The sequence below is a fragment of the Lotus japonicus genome, chromosome 1 (genome assembly GCF_012489685.1).
Source record: "Lotus japonicus ecotype B-129 chromosome 1, LjGifu_v1.2".
NCBI classification, from domain to species: Eukaryota; Viridiplantae; Streptophyta; class Magnoliopsida; order Fabales; family Fabaceae; genus Lotus; species Lotus japonicus.
Window position 1 is genome coordinate 35,060,132 of NC_080041.1, and position 24,209 is coordinate 35,084,340.

General features: G+C 40.0%; 2 protein-coding genes across 2 annotated transcripts; both read left to right on the top strand.

Moving 5' to 3' along the window:
* The first annotated feature begins 271 nt into the window (after positions 1 to 271).
* On the top strand, positions 272 to 1,348 carry LOC130733871 (uncharacterized). The gene has a single exon (XM_057586156.1). The coding sequence runs from the start codon at positions 272 to 274 to the stop codon at positions 1,346 to 1,348; it is 1,077 nt and encodes a 358-aa protein (XP_057442139.1).
* Positions 1,349 to 19,090: 17,742 nt separating this feature from the next.
* On the top strand, positions 19,091 to 23,972 carry LOC130733878 (uncharacterized mitochondrial protein AtMg00810-like). Its single transcript, XM_057586159.1, has 3 exons — positions 19,091 to 19,466; positions 23,027 to 23,037; positions 23,847 to 23,972. The coding sequence occupies exons 1-3, from the start codon at positions 19,091 to 19,093 to the stop codon at positions 23,970 to 23,972; spliced, it is 513 nt and encodes a 170-aa protein (XP_057442142.1).
* The last annotated feature ends 237 nt before the right edge of the window (positions 23,973 to 24,209 follow it).

Here is a 24,209-nt window from a genome sequence, read left to right on the forward strand (position 1 = left end):
CGTTTTAAATGATGCTGAAACTCGATACACTATAATCGAGAAGTTGTGTCTGTGTTTGTACTTCTCTTGTACTAAGCTAAAATATTATATAAAGCCAATTGATGTAATGGTTTTTTCCCATTTCGATATAATAAAACACATGTTATCCAAACCTATTTTGCATAGTCGAATTGGTAAATGGTCTTTAGTTTTAACTGAGTATTCACTTACATATGTCCCTCTAAAGGCAATTAAGGGGCAAGCGGTAGCGGATTTCTTAGCAGACCACACTATGCCAAGAGAAATAACCTATGTAGGAATGCAACCTTGGAAACTATTCTTCGATGGCTCAAGCCATAGAGAGGGATCAGACATTGGGATGTTCATAGTATCCCTACAAGGAATCCCTAGTAAGTTCATGTTTCGAATTCGAGAAAGTTGCTCTAATAACGAAACTGAATATGAAGCCTTAATCTCGGGCCTCGAAATCCTATTGGCTTTGGGGGCAAGGAACGTCATTATTAAGGGTGACTCTGAGTTGGTAATAAAACAACTTACCAAGGAGTATAAGTGCGTTAGTGAAAACTTGGCAAAGTATTACGTGAAAGCAACGGGTTTACTAGCCAACTTCGACCAAGCAGGAATTGGCCACATACCTAGGATCAGCAATCAAAAAGCCAATGAGTTAGCACAAATTGCCTCTGGGTATATGGTAGATAAAAATAGGTTGGAGGAATTAGTCAAAATGAAAGAAAAGTTGAATCCGTTAGATCTCGGCGTAATGGTTATCGACAACCTAACACCTAGCGATTGGAGAAAGTCAATCGTCGAATACTTACAGAACCCTGTGGGGACTACAGACAGGAAAGTCAAGTATAGGACTCTAAATTACACCATCATGGGCAATGAACTGTTCAAGAAAAATGTTGATGGGACTCTACTGAAATGCCTGAGTGAAGATGATGCATTCATAGCGATTTCAGCTGTACATGATGGCTTATGTGGAGCGCATCAGGCAGGAGCCAAAATGAAGTGGATCCTATTTCGACAAGGGATGTATTGGCCGACTATCATGAAGGACTGCATTGAATACGCGAAAGGTTGTCAAGATTTCCAGAGACATGCAGGAATTCAGCATGTGCCAGCTAGCGAGTTGCATTCCATTATCAAACCGTGGCCATTTAGGGGATGGGCTATAGACTTAATCGGTGAAATTCACCCCGCCTCATCGAGGCAGCATAGGTATATAATCGTGGTTATAGACTATTTCACTAAGTGGGTAGAGGCTATCCCACTACAAAACGTGACTCAAGACACAGTGATCGAGTTCATACAAAATCACATCGTGTACCGTTTTGGTTTTGCCTGAATCACTCACAACGGATCAAGGCACAGTGTTTATAGGACGAAAAGTAGCAGTTTTTGCAGAATCCTGGGGCATAAAACTTCTAACCTCGACTCCCTACTATGCCCAAGAAAATGGTCAGGTAGAAGCTGCCAACAAAACCTTAATCGGTTTGATCAAAAAGCATGTTGGTCGAAAACCAAAAAGTTGGCATGAGACTCTGGGCCAAATCCTATGGGCTTACAGGAATTCACCAAGGGAAGCCACATGGGCAACACCTTTTCGATTAGCGTACGGTCAAGAGGCAGTGTTGCCAGCAGAAGTCTACCTACAATCTTACCGAATTCAAAGACAAGAAGAGATTTCTAATGAAGACAATTGGAGCATGATGTTGGATGAATTGGTGAATCTTGACGAAGAGAGACTCGGCAAAAGGATCGCATCGCGAAGCATACAACAAGAAAGTCAGAAATCGATCTTTCCTCGCCGGTGATTAAGTATGGAAAATCATTTTGCCCATAGATAAGAAAGACGGGGCCTATGGCAAATGGGCCCCAAGTTGGGAAGGTCCGTTCGAGGTCGAGAAAGTACTTTCTAACAATGCTTATTCGATTAAAGAGTTAGACGACCAAAATCGACGTGTAACAATAAATGGAAAATACTTGAAAACGTACAAGACAATGTTACATGAGGTTAAGATCGAATAAGTAAAAAAGCTAAATATACAGTTGATGCCAAAATCAAAATGTTTTATTAATCGAGATAGAACATTACAAACATGGCAAAGAAAAATCTAAAAGGGAGGGTTAGCCCAATAGGCATTATACCTAGCCCTCAAAGGTTCTATATGTCCTACTACTACTTCCATTTGGCTCTCCAGCCGAGCCTTCTCCTGACGAGCGGCTAATTCCTCAGAGGTAACCGCAGAAATCTCGACGGCTATTCTGACGAGATCTTCAGGATCTTGATGACCGAAGGAAGCTTGGAGCCGGTCGAATTTCTCCATCAACTCGTCCACGAGGAACTCTTGGAAGGTCACCATCACGGAGAGCTGATGATATTCCTCATATAGAGGCTTTGCCTCGAGAAGCAACTCCAAGAACTCCTGAAGTGTAACATGGGCAATAATCCACCTCTGGAGCAATTGATGAATGAGCCCCAAAAGCTCTTCAAGCTTAGAGGAAGAGGAGTACATGGCCTGGAATAAATCTCTTTGGAAGGCCAAGGTACGAATATTGCAAAGAATAATACGGCTATCCATGGTCAAAACGCAAAGTTAGAAAAGAAGTTACTGATGAGAAGTAAAAACAATCTCATTTATAGTAAGGTGTAACAAACAGTTGCATTGATGATAGATGACCAGTTGACGACTCTCATCCAATCACCATCAGCCACGTAGGCCACCACCGCTAGTGGAGGAAGACGTTTAGTTACTAATTGAAGCGTGGTAAAAGAGTGCCATAAATTACCCTATTCCCAAGGAGTCAAATGATGACTCGGAAGTTGGAACGCTTTGGACGGGGGAAGCTTAAAAGTTGTTAGAGTATAAATGCAATGTAGAAAACATGCAATAACAGAAAATATCGGACAATACGCATATTCGAAATTAAAATCACGAATGGAAACATGACCATGTGTGTCGAAATCCAAGCAATTGCAAATATAAAGCTATGTCCGAAAAGTGGCAACAAATGCCACGCAAAATAATAGTCATTACAGGCCAAGAAAGTAATAGAAAAAGGAAGAAAATCCTAAATCTTCGACTTAAATGCTTCAAGTTGGCCCTTTGCAGCAGCAATTCTGGCTTCTAAACCCTGCTTGGCGAGCGTGTCGACTTCTATTTCCTTGGAGAGTTTGGAGGTAGACAACATCAACTTCTTGCACTCATCAGCAAGAGCAGCCAAACCGGTGTTCACAGCAGGGCTTTCTTCAACCAAGGCTGCCCTCTCCTTCTCCAGCTTAATCTTCTCTCTTTGAAGCTCACTCATCAGCAAGAGCAGCCAAACCGGTGTTCACAGCAGGGTTTTCTTCAACCAAGGCTGCCCTCTCCTTCTCCAGCTTAATCTTCTCTCTTTGAAGCTCACTGAGTCGATCGTCGATACGTGCCAAATCAGAGGCTATCAAGGTCTTCCTAGCAGTCAGCTTGAGAACTTCATCTTTCATGTTCGAAATCTGACTTCTGCCAGAAGCAACCCGCACCCCCTTGCTCTTGATGATCTGACCCACACTATTAGCCTGATCGAAGACAGCCAAGAGTTCAACCAAGAAGGTTTGCAATTCGACAAGGGCAACTGCCTGAGCGTGATCAAGACACTGGCCAATGAGGAAAGTAAGCAGTTCCTTAACTTCATGGCTAGCTTGAGGGTCAGCCTGAACTCAATCAAGGAAGCCTTCAACAAATATCAGGCTCTTAAGCTTGGCCAGGCTCTCGTTAATTTGATAAGTGTTGGCCACCCCACAAGACTCAGCGGTTTCAGCGACTTCTACCTGGAGAAAACCTTGGATGGCACCAAGAGGGTCCTTGGCAAAGAGAGCATCCAACTTTTCACTCGAAGCATGGGACAAGGCCGTGGTCCTCGAAGAAGCCGAACCTCCCTTGGCCTGCGGGGAAGGCAGAGCCATGCCAGAATCTTGTTGAACCTTGGAGTGGGTGAAGCTTGAGTTGAGGTCTGGACCCCAGCGCCAGCAGCAACTGGAGACTTAGGAGGCGGCATGACGCCAATCACTTGGTCAGGCTGAGTGACTGGGGGCACTTGGTCCTCATCATGTTGAACCTCGACGTGTGGCACACTTTGCTCACAGGGAGGAGAGGAAGTGTTCTGAGTATCCTGCGGAGGAAGATTAGAAAGGTTATCTCGACATTCCTTGGTATAATAAGGATCACAACCAGGATGCTGCCAAGCAATTGGCTTTGAATTGAAATAGAACGTCAATCTGTTCCACACGGGGTCTAACTCGCTAGAGTTTAAACTCGAACTCGAGGACTCCAAACTGTGTAAAGGACTAGACAGAACGACTGGTGGAGGACTAGGAGGGAACCATGTGGCTCGAGGCACAACCATTTTAGACATACCGACCCTCTGAAGAAGGAAATGAGAATCTTTAAGAAGATACAAAGAAAAAGTAAAAAGTATAACAAACCAGGACCAACCAGTGGTTACCTTAGGAGCAGACTGTTTGAGGGGACTAGAATCCGCTGAACTCTTAGAAGGTTGTGAAGACTTGCTACCAGACCCTCTGCCAGACTTGGTTTTGGACTTCTTCTTCTTCAGCCTTCTCGATTGGCGTCTTTTCGCCATGCTTACTAGAGACCTCGACATTGGTAGAGACGAGCGGCTCTTCAGGAGGTGGAGGGCTGGAAGCAGAATGCTCTTGCATCTCGACCTGCATCTCGACCTAGGAAAGAAAACAAGGCACGAGTAAGACTCGACAGTATTAGCTTGATAAAAAATCACCAACGCAATCAAGAACATGCAAACCTTGTCGACGGCTGAACCATCACCACATTCCCCCACCTGAGGTTGACTTGTGGATTTGGCCAGAGAGGGCTTACTAACAGTAGAGCCACCAGTACCTTTGGCTCGTTTCTTACTGGCAGAAGTGGTAGGGGTGACCCCTCGTTTTCGACCCTAAGGCAAAAGAAAAAGGGAGGGGGGCTTAGCTCAGGTTATGAATAAGCAGAATAGGAAGCAAACACTTTTGCTCAGCCAGAAGATACCTTATTCAAGTTAAGTTTGTCAGCCAAGCTGACATCGTCGTCGTCATCATCATCGTCGACTTCAATAGTGACCGGAGGCACTTGAGGAGTGACCGGAGGCACTTGGGGAGAAGCCTGAGAGTTGATCGAGGGATGGGTTCCGCTGCAAAAATAGGAAATATCAGATAACCAACAGTGCAAGAAAGCCAAGTCGAAATGGTTACCTTGACCAATACGCGCGTTTAGCGATATGTGGTTGAAGATTTCGACCGGAATATATAAAGGGTAATTCCACATGTAGTATTTAGTCCAGGTCACTCGCTTCCGGGGAGGCAATGCCTCATTATAAATTTCCTTTATATTTACATGGTCAACCCACTTGGGAAGGACCAAAGGAAAGGCCAAGGCATACTTTCAGGTAGGCAACGATGGGAACGTAAAGCCTGTTTTTCGAATGACAAAAGAAAGACCATTCTCATGAGGAGGGATGACCAATCGAGATTTCTTGGCTTTAGTTTCCCACTTTTGCCTAAAGACCTGAGTAGCTTTGGCAACAATTTCCCGAAGTCGAGGTTCCGGAAAATACACTACACCAAAGAATTTCGTCAAACAAAGTATTGGGCATGTCCTGACTCAGCCCAAACTGTCGGGAAACAAGCTGGGGCTTATAGCCGCACAGGGTATGATCATTACTGGCGAAACTTATCGTCAAAACTCGAGGAGATAGGATGGTTTGCCAGAGTTCAAGCTGATGCCGAGAGAGAGCTCCTGAATCATGAAGGTTGGGGTACGAATTCCTAAGCCATCGTGGGTCGTAGGTTGGTTTACTGTAAGGGGCAAAGCTCGACTGGTAGTGTTTTAGCTCGAGGAACATGCTAAAGTACTTCTTAAAATCGGCTTCGAAGTCAGAAGCATCATAAGGAGGGGTCAAGGCTTCAAGCCGATGAGCGTCAATCCTGGTATTAGAGATGGCAGGAGGGGTCTCCTTGGATGGGAGAAAAGATTCGAAGACTGCATTCAACCAGAATTGAAGCAACCAGAGAGGGCCAGCGGCATTCAGAGAGATGATTTTGGGGTTTCGAATATCAGCCACTGCTTCATTAATCATTTGGTATAGGTTGCCAAGAACTAACCTAGCCATAGCAAGTTTTCGACCTTCGTGAACCAAGTTAGCCAGGGGAAGTAATTTGGCAGGGATCCTCAAAGATTTGGTGCAGAAGACGTTGGCAGAAAGCCAATACAGAAGAAAAACAACATGCTCAGCATCAGACACTTCACCTTCCTCGACATAATGGTCTTTGACAAATCAACCAAAGGCCACATTCTCTGTCGAGATTGCGATTGGTTTAGTTGGGGCAACAGTAGAATGATAATCATCACCCATAGGCCAAAGGCCAGCAATAGCAGCAACGTCGAGAAGAGTCGGGGTAATCATGCCAAGAGGAGTGTGAAAGCAGTTGGTAGACCTCTCCCAGAAGTAGAAAGAACTCAAAAGCATGGATGGGTTATACGAGATCGGTGACCTCGATAATTGGATTAAGTCGAAAATTCCGACCTCCTTCCATTGCTGAGCTTTACAGGCTTCTACCCTATCAAGCCATTTAAGGCAAGCCCCATCGTTGGCAGAAGGGTTGAGAGGGGCAGATCGAAAAGCCCGTTTAGGGTCACTCAGGAAGGGCATCCGATAAGAAGGTCGAAAAGCTAAAATAAGCTCCTCCCCTAGAATACTGGGGTGAAAGTTAGCATGTCCCTCAGGAAGACTATCAGGTGCACCCTTTCTCGCTTTTTTCAAAGGACCTAACATGGCGCGCAAAGTACCATTAACATTAAAAGGAATGAGTACATGGGATTTCCATATGGCTCTTTTCTCCTCAGCATTCGGAGGATCCGAAATGGGTACGCGTTTGGCTTCAGGCATTTTGAGGTCAGAAGCCAACGAAACAACTTTGCTAGGATCGGAGGCCATGAGAAACGGTTGACAAGTCACCGGAGGAAAGGAAGTTGCAGAAAGATTTGAAGTTGCAGATAGATTTCAAGAAATTCTGTGAAGATTCAGAGAGCGTAAAAGCTTGCAAAAGCGTTTATGGCGTATTTATAGACGTAAGGAAGAAGCGGATGGGAAGCTGCATTACGCTAGATTGAATAAATTTTAAAATACCAACGGTTATTTTATTATTATAACCGCTGCTTCCTAGCTTGTAGGCTAGAAGGGTGATGATGATACTAGTGAAAAGACTGCACCCAGCAGTGAAAAAGTAAGACGTTATGACTACTGATTGGACCTAAAAACGAACGGCTAGGATCGCAGGATGGTTGAGGAAAGGGTGGCCACAATTTCGAACTCAAAAAATGCTTGGTTTCTCCAGAGCATGGTAGTCGAAGACCAACACTTTTTGGGGGCATCTGTTGGCCCAAAAATATTTGGCCCAAGGCCCAAAACCACATGGGTTTAGTGGAAAATGAAGCCAAGGAAATCAGGAGAAAGGACTAAGTTATATGGCTGGCAGATTTCGACAAGAATGGCACTGGAAACCGTTGCTATTAAAACGGGCAGGCTTAGCACGTGCGTTTAGTTTGAAAACGTGCCATAATAAGAATCAGTTGAAGGAGCGGATGCCTCTCCCCGCGATGGTCATCCACGTGGCAGGCAAGCGGTTAGGAAGCACCACCCTCCCCCACTACGCATGAAAATTTCGGTACAAGCAAGAGATCGTGGGGGGAGGATAGACTCATTCATCGAGAGGAAGAAAACTGCCAAGAACGTGTGAGGCCATGGAGCACTATAAATATAAGAGCATTCATTCAGAAAAGGGGTTCCCAACTCAACTCTTAAACTCACTAAAACGCCCACATGTCTGCATCAAAGAGACTCAACGAGCCTAACGTGATCATGGAGGAGTATGTTGCAGAACCAGCCATTTATGATTCTTGCACTTAAACGTTTTCGAATTTGTTATCATTCTCTTTGGATTTCCTGTCGATTTTCTGTGTTTGGTTGATGTAAAACTTTTCGAATTGTGTACTTTGTTTTTACTTAATGAAATTTACTTTCATGCACTTTTAATTGTTCTTTGTTTCTCGAATCGTTACTTTTACCCCTTGACACACGGTTGTCGAGAAGTCTTATTTTGCACACAACGCTTTAGCAAGACGTTTTCCCAAAAGAACCCTTTATTCGCAAAATTCTTAAACTTTTTCCAGTCGAACTTGGAAGATGTTTGTTTACTAAATATCACTGTAAACACACTCACTTGAGGAGTTAAGAGCAATGAAGAGATTTGCATGGTGAAGGACCAGGGTTCATATCTTAGCAAATGAACTAATTTACTAACAATTAACAACTAACATTTACCTATAATTTACATATATAGCTAAGACTATTTGTAACACCCTCTAAACCCCGCATAAATACTATAGCTTAAATCAGAGTAAAATGCAGGGTGTCACACTTATTCTCCAAAACCATAAATCAAAACACATGCCATGCTCATAATAAATATTTGAATAAATTTTCAACTTTGATGTCTCAAGATCATATGCATAACACATCGGATTTATTTTCAAGTCCAAAATTAAACATAATCCAAGAATATATAAAGAGAGTTCATAAAATATCTCCTAACATCCAGGTACAATACTAAACGTTTCCCCGGTGTTACATAACAGAGCATGACTCGCTTCACTAAAAGCATATCTAAAGACTAGCTCCTCCAACTACTCGCGAGAACCTCCACTATCCTCAGTACCTGAGCAATGTCGCATAGAACATCAGTCCAACAGAAGGGTGAGAACTCATATCATATGGATAAGCATAATAATAAATAATGTAAAAGCTTATCTATGTTCCACATAAATTCTTCACACTTCACTAACAAATAATAAATTATGTAATTTAATATAATCAATCTATCTCACAGTTATGACAATATTCCATAATTCATAGCATCAAGTAAGCAAATATTATTGTCTCCAATTACCACAACATCAAATCTAAAAAAATATCACAATTATCATTAATTAGCATCAACAACTCCCTAATACATATGAGTCAAGTGAGACCCGTGCAAATGCATTTGGTACCAAAGTTGTTATCCTTACTTAGCGGTATCATCGCGTCCACTCCACACAGATAACCACCAATAAAGCCCTCGCTATAGGCTTTCAAAACCACTCCAATTTTGAACAAGTCACTAGCCTCGACGAGAACTAGCAAACATTGTCTCTTGACAACTATGCAGTGTATTGTGCAAAACTCAACTAACATATGCATATTCAGACCATCTCCAAGTCTTAATTTTTTAGCATCTTCATCACCAGTTCAACAATACGAAATCATCACCAATTTCACAAAACATAGCTTTCATGTTATCCATTACACAATTTGTAGTCACAGTAACTTAGCAACTAACACATAACATCAATTCAGAAAACAACACCAAAATAATAAACTATTAAACAAGTATAAATTAAATATAATTCATATTTAACAGGTTCTGAAATTAATTATACAAAACTGGATTTTCTCTCAATTTTCCATAAACTCGCGACATGCTCATGCTCGCCATCTCGCAACATGTTCATGCTCGCCATCTCGCGACATCTTGCGAAATCTCCCTGCGCAACTAGCCATGTCGCGACATCTCCCTAAGCAACTCACCATGTGCGAAATCTCGCGACATCTCCTTGCGCAACTCGCCATGTCGCGACATCTCTCTGCGCAACTTTGGCGAATTTTTAAATAAATCAAATACACTCAGAAAAATCCAATATTTTTATCATGGTTCCGTATACACGTTTTGTAAATCCCTGTAAACTTTCAAGTCTAAATTCAAAGTAAAATCTAACACTAACAATAGTTCGTGAGAAGCGAGACAACTTAACCTATCCTCACTAAATTGCATATAACTCAAGCTATAGATGCGGAACAACGTGAAACCAGCGGAAAAAGTCTTATAACAGAAAGGGCTACAACTTTTATGAAGACTACTTCTTCCATTTCAACACTAATACAGCTGAAATAGGGTTCAAGAACTCGTAAATTTTTGCAGCCTCATGCGCGGCGCGCTACCCCCTCTCTTCCACCCACAATTCATAACCCTAAATTCAACTATCCCCCTTCAGTTTAGAAAAAACTGCATCCTAGGGTTCCTAAATCAGGTTTTCTATCATTATCCACTATCATACCAATCAAAAGAACATGAATTCAAATATTTACCTCTTGAAGATCAAATTCTAGGTTTTCTTCTCTTTTTCTCCTCTTCTCTCTTTCACGCTTCTTTTCTTCTGCTCTGCTAACTCCTCCAATTCTCAAATTCTGATTTCTCTCTTTCTATTTCACTCCTAACCCTAAAATAGTCTTATAATGGGCCCCACTCCCAACTACTCACTTAATTATCTAATAAAATCACTTAATCACCTTATTATATAATAAAATCTCATAATCACCTTATTATGTAGTAAAATCACCTATTTATTCAAATCACTATATAACCTAATAATAATTAAAATAAACTAATAATTATTCTACTAATCGGAAAATGGGATGTTACACTATCCATACTAGACCGGATCGAACCGGATCTGAGAAAATCAGCTGTTTTTTTACGTAATGGGCCAGTTTGATTCGACCGCGAGTTTCATCGGTTCAATTTTAGGGTTCAGGTGGGTTTGACCAGTCAGTTTCTGTTTGGGCTTCGACTAGACCGAACCAACTAAAGTTACTATGTTTATTAAAAAAACCAGGCTTAATCTATATTAGAACACTAGCCACTCTCACTAACTTCTCACACTCACTGAAGGTATGAAAAACACTAGAAATGGGGGGGGGGGGTTTGAGTAGAGTTTTACGTTTAAAAACTTTAAGATTTTAGCAAATCTTCTCGGTTTCTAAGAACAAAACGTTCAAGAGATAAAGAGAGGAGAAAAGCACACAAGTGTTTTATCCTGGTTCACTGGATAAATCCCTCATGCTAGTCCAATCCACCCGTTAAGGTGATTTCTTCCTTCGTAGGATGAAGGTAATCCACTAATCAAAGATTGTTACAACTGCACTAGCACACCTTGCTTAGTGACTAACAAATCTAAGAACTAGCAACATTAAGACACACAAGTCTTAGTCTTCTCAAGGAAGCTGACCTACCGGGTCCCTTAAGGAATTACAAACAAAGTTTGTGAAAGATTTGAGTTTACAAAGAGTTGCTTCTAAACAAGCAGGAGTAAACACAATAAGGACAATGAAGAAATATTGCTAAGGTATTCGCTTGGTAAGTTTCACTTGAATTGCACAATAGTTTCTTAGCCAATTTCTTCTCTCTTCAGCCTCTAAATACTCCAAAGTGAAAGTGTTGTATCTGTTGAAGGAATCTAACCGTTGGAGGGAAATTCTAAAATTTCTAGAACCTGCTGTGGCTAAACCTCGTTAGGTAAGGCGACATAATAGTACACTCCTTTTGTACTATTGAAAATGACATTTTCCTTGTCCTAGTTGACTTCTGATCTTTGGAGACGCTTCGAGTTGGAACTTGTGAAGCAACTTGATCAGAGTCACGAGGAAGCTTTGATCCTCTGACCTTCATAACTTCTGCATTTGGACCATTCACTCAGAACTTCTGGTCTTCAGAATTAGAAGTACTTTGATCTGAGAGCCAACTTTCTCTGGGTCTTCAGAATCTTCAAGTCTTCAGCTTCTGGACCGTTTGCTCAGAACTTCTGGTCTTCAGAATCTCTAGCACTTGAATCTTCAGAGCCCACATCAGAGCTTCAATCTTCAGAATATCTGAAGCATTGACTACCGTTCAGAAGAATGTAGTGAGTGCAGAAGCGATTTAATGGTTACTCTTTGGTCTTTATCTTCTGATTAATATGTCTTTGGATCAGAATCAGAACCTGTTTGTCAAACACTTAAAAGAGAAACGTTAGAGTACCATAATTGTTCATACACAAATATAAACTTGTTATCATCAAAACATAGAGTTGTACAACCTGACCAAATCTTGGTCTTACACTCACCAGTCATCATCTTCCTCCTTCTCTGAAACCTCTCTTTCTTTTCTCCACCTTCACCACAATCACCCACGCTCCTCCTTCTCCTCCCTCCCCACCGCAACCCGACCACCTCAATCACCCACCCTCCTCCTCTTCTGTCCTCCCCACCGCTACCCAGCAACCTCAATCACCCACGTGGGACGGGTGCTTTAGTCATTTTATTAAGTTAATCTCAGCCATCCAAATATTTTAGTATATATTGCTTATGAAAAGATTGTCATGCACACCTACATCACTTAAATGATGGTGCATGACATTTTACATCACTTAAAAGATTTTGGTTTCTAGATTTGTTGAAATTCATTCCAAATGAACGATTTTGTAATGTTTTCATTTTATCAATTTCTAAAAATTTTTTAATAAAAAATTATGTAAGATCATATCAGGTGTGTGCTACATCAAATTTCCAAAAACAATGGGATAAAAACCAATCCTTTACTTTTTCAAACTTAAAGTTCTAAAAAACCAAAACCATAAGAGAGAGGAGAATGACAACTACTATCACATTTGTGAAGACAAATTTCTAGAAGAGAAAAGTCTAAAACCCAAACATCATCATTTTCCCAAAAGGAACCCATAACATTGTAGCTCTTGATTAGCTCTACATTTTTCGTGAGGAGGATGAAGGAAGAAAATGAAGTATGGAGGGTGAGGAAGGTAGGGAAGGTGGCGGCCAAAGTGGTGGTGGTGGTGGTATTGCGTTGTGGCTGATGCTTCCATTTTTCTTTGATTGTTGGAGTTGGAGTTCTGCTACTTTGTGCAGTCTTGTAACCCATTTTTAATTTAGCCCGCTCAAATGATGTTAAAATATTATCTATTTTCTTTATAAATATTTTAAATTTTTTACTTATTTAATATCAATAAAAATTAACAACCTTTATAGTGGGTAACTAATCAAAATAAATATTAATTAAGACTTGAACATATAAGCTTTCTCTATTCAAGACAATTTGTATAAAAGATGACTTAAAGATGGGTTCTTTTAATAGGGGTAAGTGAAAAATTAACTCCTTGATGGGTAAGTTTGTTTCACCGGATTTCGACTATTGGATATGTCACTTTAATTTCAATGGTCTGGATTCTTGATTGGTAACCTGTAGAGTTGTTGAATTCCAGTATTTTATGAGCTCAAGTGTAGAGAATTTCCACCCATATTTCATGAATCTTCTTGGTTTTTTCTTTAAGCACATGAATCTTTTTGATGTCCTTCATCTTCATCAAACTTTTATATTCCCAGAATTTGAAACTCATAATTACTTATAAACCCAGATGTTCTATCCAATAACATAGAGATGAGGTACGGTACCCATGGTGAAAGGATCGTGATGTGAGAACCTAGAGAGAGTTTAGAGCATAACTGCTTAGAGAGAAAAAGTAACTAAATTTCAAGCTTGTTATTTCTCAAATGAGTTAAGAGTCTTTTACAATTGGTATCCGTCCCCTATTTATAGATTTGGGGGTTGGGCTTGGCGCCCTTAATTTCTCTTAATGGGCCAGTTGGGCCTCCCGGGAGAAGGCCCAATTTCCTGGCTTGCACGTCGTCCCGGGCTGGCGTGCCTGGGCAAGGGACCCTAGGGTCTCGCCCTGTCCACAAGACACCGAGCTCGAAGCATGAGAGCTGAGTGTGTCTTTTAAGTAGAAACCTGAGGCGACGATCATGACAAAACTGACTAGAACTAAAGCCTAATGACTCAAAACAATCGCCAACATGGCTTGATAACTAAAGCCTAAGACTGATTTTTTGATTTCCCCAGCAAGTTCCTTCGATCCCATGAGTCCACAAGTGGGCTTGTGGCGACGGTGCTTGGCTCCCTCGCCCCGCTTCAGCAGTGATCGCCATGGACCATGATGGATCGACGCGTGTAAGCCACATGTAATGTAATGAAATAATACAAAAGCCAACGAATCTGTAAAATCTTAACCGCTATCTCCGATATGTCCCTTCAAATCATAATAAAGCCTGTCAATTTGAATTTAAACAACGAACTTCAGCCATTGCAACTTTTCATTTAATGTGTCGTTCCCGTTCCCCCAAAAACCACGTCACGTTCCCTAGTGCAATCATTTCATCTTGCCACGATGGGACACGATTTCCCAACCGCTACTCACCTTAACTGTTGTTACTTTGTTGTCTTGCATTTTGTCAAAAACAACCGAATGTCGAAGCTGATGTCGTGGCATCTGCCTTTGTGTTGCTAGGACATCAGTCCTCTGTTTGGAAAGTTACTTGTGGGCCCTTGTATATTTTATGAAGATATATTTTTGTAGTTACTTGAGGAACAAGTAGCTGTACCGAAAGGGTTTGATTTATGGGTTGTTATTTGTTGAAACAATCTTTGATAAAAGATTGAGTTTCTATCTTCACGTTTGAATTTTGCAACAATATCTTGGAGATTCAGTTTTGATTTGTTGCTGCAATCTGTTACTTCAGCCAAGCAAACCATATTGCCCAATCCACCGTTGCTGAAGACTATAAAAGAACAAAGACCTAAAGCTTGAAGACTATCGAAGCTGATAGAGAGATTAAGTGTTTTAGGATTGTTATTGTTCTTTGTTCTTTGTTGCTTGTGATCATACCTTGCTCACTGATTCTATAAAGCAAGGTTATGATCTGTGTTGTTTGCATCTGCAAACTCTGATTGTTGTTTGTCAGTTACCAATCACTGAGGCAGTGATTGAGAGAAAGTGGGAGGGGCTCTCATACTTAGGTTGAGATACTAAGTAGAAATACACTGGGTAGATTAGGAAGGGAACTATGATCTGTGGTGTTCATGAGTGTCTGTAATTCCTGAATCTTGAGATAGTTGATTTCCTTTCTTTGGGTGAAAACCCTCCAAACGTAAGTGAAGTTTTTCACTGAACTAGGTTACCAATTCTTGTGTCTTGTTTACTTGTGTTTTTATTTACTGCTGTTACTGTTAGTCGATTGTTGAACCTGTTGTCTCAGCATCGTGTAGGACATCTGGACCAAGGGAACCTGAATTTCAATTGGCATCAGAGCAGGCACCCTGTTCTGTTTGGGTGAACTCCAGGGAATCTAATTCAGTTCTCATGGATAACAAGGAGGGAGGATCAGTCAATAGGCCACCTATTCTGGATGGTACTAACTATGACTACTGGAAGGTTCGCATGACAGCCTTTCTCAAGTCAATTGACAACAAGACTTGGAAAGCTATTGTTAAGGGTTGGACGCACCCCACCAAGGCACAAGCTGAAGGAACTTCAACTGTTACTGCTGAGAAACCTGAGGAAGAATGGACTAAGGAAGAAGATGAAGCTGCTCTTGGGAATTCTAAAGCACTGAATGCTATTTTCAATGGAGTTGACAAGAATACGTTCAGGCTAATTAACACTTGTACTGTGGCTAAGGATGCCTGGGAGATACTGAAGACTTCTCATGAAGGAACTACTAGAGTGAGAATGTCAAGACTTTAGATGCTTACTACTCAGTTTGAAAATCTGATGATGACTGAAGAAGAAACCATCTCTGAATTCCACATGCGTGTTCGTGACTTGTCCAATGCTTCTTTTGCTCTTGGAAAATCTATGTCAGATGAAAAGCTTGTAAGGAAAATCTTGAGGTCTCTACCAAAGAAATTTTCTATGAAAGTTACTGCGATTAAGGAGGCTCAAGATATTGAGAACATGAAGGTTGATGAGTTAATTGGATCTTTGCAGACTTTTGAGTTGAAACTTGGTGACAAGTCTGAAAAGAAACATAAGAATATTGCTTTTGTATCTAACACAGATGAGGGTGATGATGAAGGTTGTGAGGGTGAAAATCTTTCTGAGGCTCTGGCTATGCTAGCAAAAATATTCAACAGAGCATTGAGAAATATTGAAAAAAGAACCAGGCCTAATGTCCAGGACATGAAGTTCGACAACAAACCCAACTATTCTAATTCTCAGAGGAGGACCAAGGAAGAAGAAAGATGTGGTCAGAGTAAAGGAGTGCAGTGTCATGAGTCTGAAGGTTACGGTCATATTAGATCTGAATGTGCTACTTATCTGAAAAAGCAGAAGAAAGGGATGATGGTCACTTGGTCAGATGAAGACACTGAAGATGAGGAAGAGATTTCTGCCAACAAGGTAAATGCCTTCTCTGGAACAGTTTGTGATACAGATACAAGTGATGAAGATATTTCAGATGAGGAACTTGCTGAGACTTATAAGTTGTTACATATCAAATGGGAGGAAGCCTGTAAACTTGTAAGAGAACAGGAAAGTGAGATAGAACAACTCTCCACTCAGAATGAAAGATTGAAAGAACTCAGTGCTAAGCTAAAAGAAGATTGTGATAAGTGGAAATCCAAACTTGAAAATGTTGACACTATGGAAAAGGCAAAACTGATGTTAGTCAATGCAGAATTACAAGAGGAAATAGCAATTCTGAAAAGCAAGCTTGAAGCCACTCACAAATCACTCCGAATGTTGAATAGTGGTTCTGACATGTTAGATGAGATTCTGAAAGAAACAAGTAAGCAGGGAAGAAGCTTGAAGGGAATTGGATTTGACTATGGGATTGCAAACAAGAAAGATCAGAAGGGGTCAAAGTATTTTGTTTCTGCAGCAGAACAATCTGAAATCAAGAAACCTGCTAATTATCAGATGTCAAGACCGATGCCTCGACATGTGCCTCGCTATGAGAGTTCTCAAGTTAAGAGTATCAAAACAGCACCTTGGAAGTGTCACTACTGTGGAAGGAATGGACATATAAAACCCTACTGTTTCAAATTGTATGGCTATCCTCAAGCTTATGATAGGTCTAATAACTCAAAGCTCACACAGATGAAGAAGGAATGGAAGCCCAAGAGTGAAGTTACTTGTCTGGTTGCCTGCACATCTTTCAGAGCCTCTGCAAGAGAAGACTGGTACTTTGATAGGTTGCTCAAAGCATATGACAGGAAATAAAGGATATTTGAAGGATCTCAGGAGTCATTCTAGCAACTATGTAACATTTGGAGATGGAGCTAAAGGAAAAATTAAAGGGGTAGGAAAACTGGTTAATGTTGGATCCCCAGGTTTGAATAATGTGCTTCTGGTTAATGGTCTAACTGCTAATCTAATTAGCATAAGCCAACTCTGTGATCAAGGGCTTAAAGTGAAGTTCAAAAGAGCAGATTGTAACAGAAGATGACAAAGTCTTTATGAGAGGAGTCAGATCGAAAGATAATTGCTATATGTGGACACCTCAAGAGATAGCTCAAGTCTCTAGATGCTTGTTAACAAAGGAAGATGAGTTAAATGTATGGCACCAAAAACTAGGACATCTCAATTTGAAGAGTATGCAGAAGATAGTTGCTGAAGAAGCCATAAGAGATTTTCCTAGGCTGAGGATAAGAGAAAGTAAGCTGTGTGGAGAATGCAAGATTGGAAAACAAACCAAGGTATCTCATACAAAACTTCAGCATCAGACCACAACAAAGGTACTGGAACTGCTGCACATGGACCTCATGGGACCAATGCAGGTTGAAAGCTTGGGAGGTAAAAGATATGTGTTTGTTTGTGTTGATGATTTTTCCAGGTAAACTTGGATATAATTCTTGAGAGAAAAGTCAGAAACTTTTGATATCTTCATGAACCTGTGTCTGAGGCTTCAGAATGAGAAGAGCTCTGTGATTGTAAGGATCATAAGTGACCATGGAATGAGAGTTTGAGAATTCAAAGTCCTCTGAGTTTTGTGAATCAGAAGGAATCAATCATGAATTTTCAGCACCCATCACACCACAACATAATGGAATTGTTGAGAGAAAGAATATAACTCTTCAGGAGTCATCCAGGGTCATGTTGCATGCCAAGAAGATTCCTCTTAAGTTCTGGGTTGAGGCTTTGAATACTGCGTGCTACATTCACAACAGAGTCTCCATTAGAGCTGGAACTTCCTCTACTCAGTATGAAATATGGAAAGGTAGGAAACCTACAGTAAAACACTTTCATATATTTGGAAGAAAATGCTATATTCTTGCTGATCGTGAACCAAGAAGAAAGTTGGATCCAAAGAGTGATGAAGGGATATTCATGGGATACTCAACAAATAGCAAAGCCTACAGAGTATTCAATTCTCGCACAAAAAACCATGATGGAGTCAGTAAATGTGGGTGTTGATGATGAGCCTAGTGCAAGCAAGGAATCCAATCTCAGTGAAGATGAAGATGGTGCAGATGTTCTAGAAGATGCTCCAGCAACCAACCTCGACAATGAGTCTGATTCAAAAGATCCATCCTCAAGAAAATATTATTGGTGAGCTTCAGGAGGGAGTAACAACCAGATCCAGAAGTCTTATTGTTCATGGATGCTACATCTCAAAGATAGAACCTAGCAATATTAAAGAAGCTCTTACTGATGAATACTGGATAAATGCTATGCAAGAAGAGCTTGATCAGTTCACAAGGAATGAAGTTTGGAATCTGGTACCAAGACCTGAAGGAGTAAACATCATTGGCACAAAATGGATTTTCAGAAACAAGTTTGATGAAAATGGAATAGTCACCATAAACAAAGCAAGACTGGTTGCTCAGGGATATACTCAGATAGAGGGAATTGACTTTGATGAAACCTTTGCACCGGTAGCAAGATTGGAGTCTATAAGATTGTTGTTGGGAGTTGCATGTCTTCTAAATTTCAGACTCTACCAGATGGATGTCAAGAGTTCATTTCAGAATGGTTACTTAAATGAAGAAGTATATGTAGAGCAACCTACAGGGTTCATAGATCCTCATCATCCAGACTATGTATACAGATTAAGGAAAGCACTGTATGGATTGAAGCAAGCTCCCAGAGCTTGGTATGAGAGGCTTACTGAATTTCTTGTTAGTAATGGCTATTTCAAGGGAGGAATTGACAAGACCTTATTTGTTAAGAATGACAAATGAAAGCTCATGATAGCACAAATCTATGTGGATGACATAGTCTTTGAAGGAACGTCAAACACGATGGTGGAGCATTTCGTTCAACAAATGAAATCTGAGTTTGAAATGAGCTTAGTTGGTGAGTTGAGTTATTTTCTAGGTCTACAAGTGAAACAAATGGAGGATTCCATGTTCATATCACAGAGCAAATATGCCAAGGGCTTGGTCAAGAAGTTTGGTTTAGAGAAGTCAAGTCACAAAAAAACTCTAGCTGCAACTCATGTTAAATTAACCAAGGATGGGCAGGGAGAAGATGTTGATCAAAGTCTCTACAGAAGCATGATAGGAAGCTTGTTGTATCTTACTACTAGTAGACCTGATATCACTTTTGCTGTTGGTGTGTGTGCTAGATACCAATCTGCTCCTAAAGCAAGTCATCTACTGCAAGTAAAGAGAATCATCAAGTACATTAATTCTACAAGTGATTATGGTATTCTCTATACTCATGATACAAACTCTTCTTTAGTTGGATATTGTGATGTAGATTGGGCAGGTAGTGCAGATGACAGAAAAAACACATCAGGAGGTTGTTTCTTTTTAGGAAATAATCTAATCTCGTGGTTTAGTAAGAAGCAAAACTGTGTATCTTTATCAACCGCAGAAGCAGAGTATATTGCTGCCGGAAGTATTTGCACACAACTCATGTGGATGAAGCAAATGCTCAAGGAGTATGATGTTGAACAGGATGTCATGACATTGTATTGTGACAATCTTAGTGCAATCAATATTTCCAAAAATCCTATTCAGCACAGCAGGACCAAGCACATTAACATAAGACATCACTTTATGAGGGAATTAGTGGAGGATAAAATTGTCACTTTGGAGCATGTTACAACTGAGAAGCAATTGACTGACATATTTACAAAGCCCATTGATGCAAGCACTTTTGATAAATTAAGTGGAAATCTTGGGATTTGCCTCTTTGAAGGAGCATAGCAATTAACGTTCCTAAAGGTGTTAACGGCTAGTTTTACTTTTCTCATCATTAACTGCCGTTGTGACGTCACCCTTTCTCTCTGCTCCCAAGATTCGTCCTCCTAATTTTGTACTGATATTCATACTTAATGAGATGGACTCTTGTTCCAGGATTCTCTCTAATGCCAATGAAATTAAAAAGGATAGAAAGAGAAACAATTATGATTGTTATCAAAACATTACTGAATAAGAATTTAAATAAGTATTTTATAAAATCATAATCAGGCATAGGCATAGTAAAATAAATTTAAATTTGAGTGCAATTTTTTAAGAAGATGAATAGTTATCATTTTCTATTTCTTTATTGTTTTTTATTAACTAGGATGCAATTTTGAACTTTAAGGACCAAAACTACACAATGTGTATAAGTAGGGGACCAAAAGTGCAGTTAAATCACTTTTCTTGGTCACATGAGAGGCATGTGTGTTGCCACATAAGTCTTCTCCGTTAAAAATTAGACGGAAGGACTACTGTTGCATACGGGAGGGAACGTGAGGGACTAGTCTTGTAATTAAATTATGTGATGGACTAAAATCGTGGTTTTTGTAAACGCCAGGGACTAAAATTGCAATTAAGATTAATTTCTAACTCACGCCTAGATTGTCGTGTAAGAGTGAGAGGAGCCTGAACTAGGACTTGATGAGTTACCAAGTGAAACTTTACAGACAACTCAGTTTATTTTTAATTATAAAATTATAGTTAGTTTTAGTGTTAGCACGAGTCGTTTTCACACCCGTCTAAAGTCGAGAGTGTCCGATGAAGGCTATTTCCGCCACTAGAGCACCGTTTAAGATATAGTTTGACAGAGGCAAGAGAATAAGAACCTTAAGGTATTTTTCCTTGACTTAAGTTCCATTACGGAACTTTCCACTGTAAACTCGATAGTTCTCGCTTTCCAAAAACTCGATAAAGTTAGACTTTATCTCCGCAGGGACTTAAGTGAGACCCTGAACCAAAGGTTTTATATTCGTGACTTCTTTCGGAGTTTCTACCTGCATTGTCTTTATTTTTTTTCCTTCAGGAATCTTTTTCGTGATGGAAGTTTCCTCATCCAAAGAAGATTTCATCATTTTCCGAAAAAGAGAGTTTTCTCATCCGAAGCAGTTTTTTCTCAAATCTGTTCTACGTCTGAATTCAAAATCGGAAATTCTTTAAAAAAAATATTTTCTCACTTAATTAAACTCAAATTAATTATGGATCTAATATCGGCGATTACCTCTCTCAAAAGAGTCGGGAAAAATACCGAAATACTGGGACCGCTTGTTGTTTCACCATTGTCTATTTAAAATAATAAATCACTATTCCTTCACCATTTACTCATTCAATTCCACAGCCAAGTCTAGAGAAGAATATTATCCTTGTCTTGTTTTGCTTGGTTCTTACTCAATTCATGTCCAAATCCTCTGATTTCTTGAAGGTTCTTGAGGTAGTAACTTGCTCTACACATCTATAGCTTCGATTTCTTCTTTATGACACAATTTTCATCAACTTATTGAACCTAAATTCCGAGTTTATGTTTTAGAGAATAGTTTAGGTTCTTTTCTTCTTTCACATAGATTCTATACCTTCTCTACGCTTCATATTCATGATCCATTCGCTTAGATTATCATTGTGGTGTCGTAGATCTGAAATCTGAGCCATAAACTCATTTTTAATCAATCTTTGCTTTTCGACGCATAAAGTCTTGAACTTGCTTACCGCCTGTAGGATTTGTTGTTAGTAAATGCATTGTTTATAGCTATTCAAAACCCGTTTTGAAAAATATCAACTTTGAGTTTTCGAGCTTTTAAAGTGGACCAAAAAGCCCTTATTCTTGTTTGAGGTCCCAAAATTGTTTTGAGTTTTTTCCTACCCTAGATATCACCTAAGAATACGTAGGAATTAAATTAGATCCAAGGAAAAGTTCGGGAACCCTATTTTTTGGCTTGTGGCCGTGAGCACCCATAGTGTGGGGGGAGAAAATCTTTTTCACGAAACCTTACAATTGATGCATGAACTAGGTAGAGTATGGGTGTTGGGGTTTGGTCGCTTCTTGTAAAACTTGTTTTAATTGGCTGTGTTTCTTTGTTCCAGGTTCGCAACTCTTATGCACTACTACTCACGAAGGTAGGGGTAACTCAGCATAGAAGTGTCATTTGAGTCTTTCCTTCTTTAATTGAATTGTTTGTGTTTGAGATGAAGATGTTTTAGTTTGATTGTGAATTTGGCATGCTTTACCATGTTGTATGCTTGCTGGATTCTGAGGAATACTGTTGGTTTAATTGATTATCCATTGCGTATATAACATGAACTGCTCCATAACTTGCTTGATGTGAATTATATGAGTTCTTAAGCATATTTGATTTGACTTATGCTTGTTGAAATTTGGGATAACATGTGATTATCCTGACTTGATTATTGGATTTGAAATTTTTGATTGAATGACTAGTAAGTTCACGAAATTTTGTTGAAGCTTGGCATATAGGGCTTGAACCTTAACCGACGATCAGGAGGTGTTGTCCACCTGATTGTCCCGTCTTGTGTGACGCTATAAGCGGCGATCCGGTGGTGTTGTCAACCTGATTGTCTCATCTTGTATGACGCTATAAGCGGAAATCCGATGGTGTTGTCCACCTGATTGTCCTGTCTTGTCTGATGCTATAAGTGGCGATGAGGTGGTGTTGTCCACCTCATTGTCCCGTCTTGCGAGACGTTAATGATCGATCCATCTAGGTAGCAGCATATGTCGCATTATAGGGCACTAACATTGATTTTGTTTATATCTGATTTGATTCTATGTTGTTGATTTTGTTGATATATGATTTGATTCTATATGTTGAAATTTATTTTGGATTACTTAAAGTGGCGATGAAGTGGTGTTGTCCACCAGATTGTCCTGTCTTGTGTGACGTTATGAAGTGGCGATGAGGTGGTGTTGTCCACGCCCCATCTTAAAAGACGTTCTTGATTGACCGATCTAAGTAGTAGCATACAGTCACACTGCATGGCACTTATGTGTTGTCATCTATCTTGAATTAAATCGGTAGCTTACTTACCATGTCATGTATTAAATTCGAATGACATGTTTTTCTCTTTTAGGTGATGTGATTGTATGGAGTTAACCCTTTCTGTTTGCTACTTGTTGTTTGGGCTCTTAACTCTATTAGGCGATGAAGATCCTTTCGACGAAGCTTAGTCATGTACGGGACAGAGGAGAGCTTGTAGGCGGTGGAGTAAGGATGGGAGAGGAAGTGTGTCGATTCGTTTTGTGGGTTTTAATTGAGTCTTCTTCACCATCTGAAAAACTCTGTAATTAAACCCTACTTTTGCCACTTGTGTAAGTGTGTGCACTTATTTTGTATCCTGTTTATGTTATGGTGAAGTACTCTACCATTATTACTATGGTGTCTTGGGTACAAGTTCATAGTTAAGGATGTATTATGTTTTTAAAACATATGGTTGAAGTGCTTTTTTCAAACAAGGTGGCAGGTGTACTCGCTTTAGCGATGATATGTTTTGTTGTTTTTCTAAAAAAAATCCCTTGTGTTTTAGGAGTGCAAAATAGTCCATAGACTTTGACAGGTTACTAATGTGATCCCTCAGTTAAGAAATTGGGGCGTTACGTTTGTGGTATCAGAGCTTTAGTTGAGAAAACCAGAGCTTTTGGGTAGACTTGTTTGCTTAAGATGTTTGAACCTTGAGACCGATTGATGGGGTGTCAATCAGAGGAAGGGTAAGCTTGATTGCTTCTAATATTGATTGTGTATGAAGGTTGTTCGTGAGTGAATAATCTTATGCTAGTTAGTATTAGTTGTATATTTAATATAGGTATATATATGTATACATAGTTAGCTATTATAGAACCTCATGTTGTTCGGACAAGGTATCTGTTGTGGTCTTTGACTGTTCATGAAAACAGGAACAGAAGTGTCCACAATTGAACGAGATGCCAGGTAAAAACAACATGAACAGGGTGGAGAATGTCATTGCTAACTTGACTGCCCTAATGGCACAACAAGTTACCAACACTACTACGAGGGACTAAGCATCGGTGTGTCACCCCACTAGCTCCGCCACTGACTCTAAGTGGGCAGATATATAAGAACAATTTTTTTCATCAAAGTAAACAGTTAATAAGAATGGAGGTAGTAGTATTTTGCTACATGTATCCATCGTTGCATCCTCAAACTCCCACCTGTTTGAAATTTGTAGTATGATCTTACTTCGTCGTCTTGCTTTGTGGATTTCGTTGCTTTGAGAATTGTTTTGAAGGAAGAGAGAA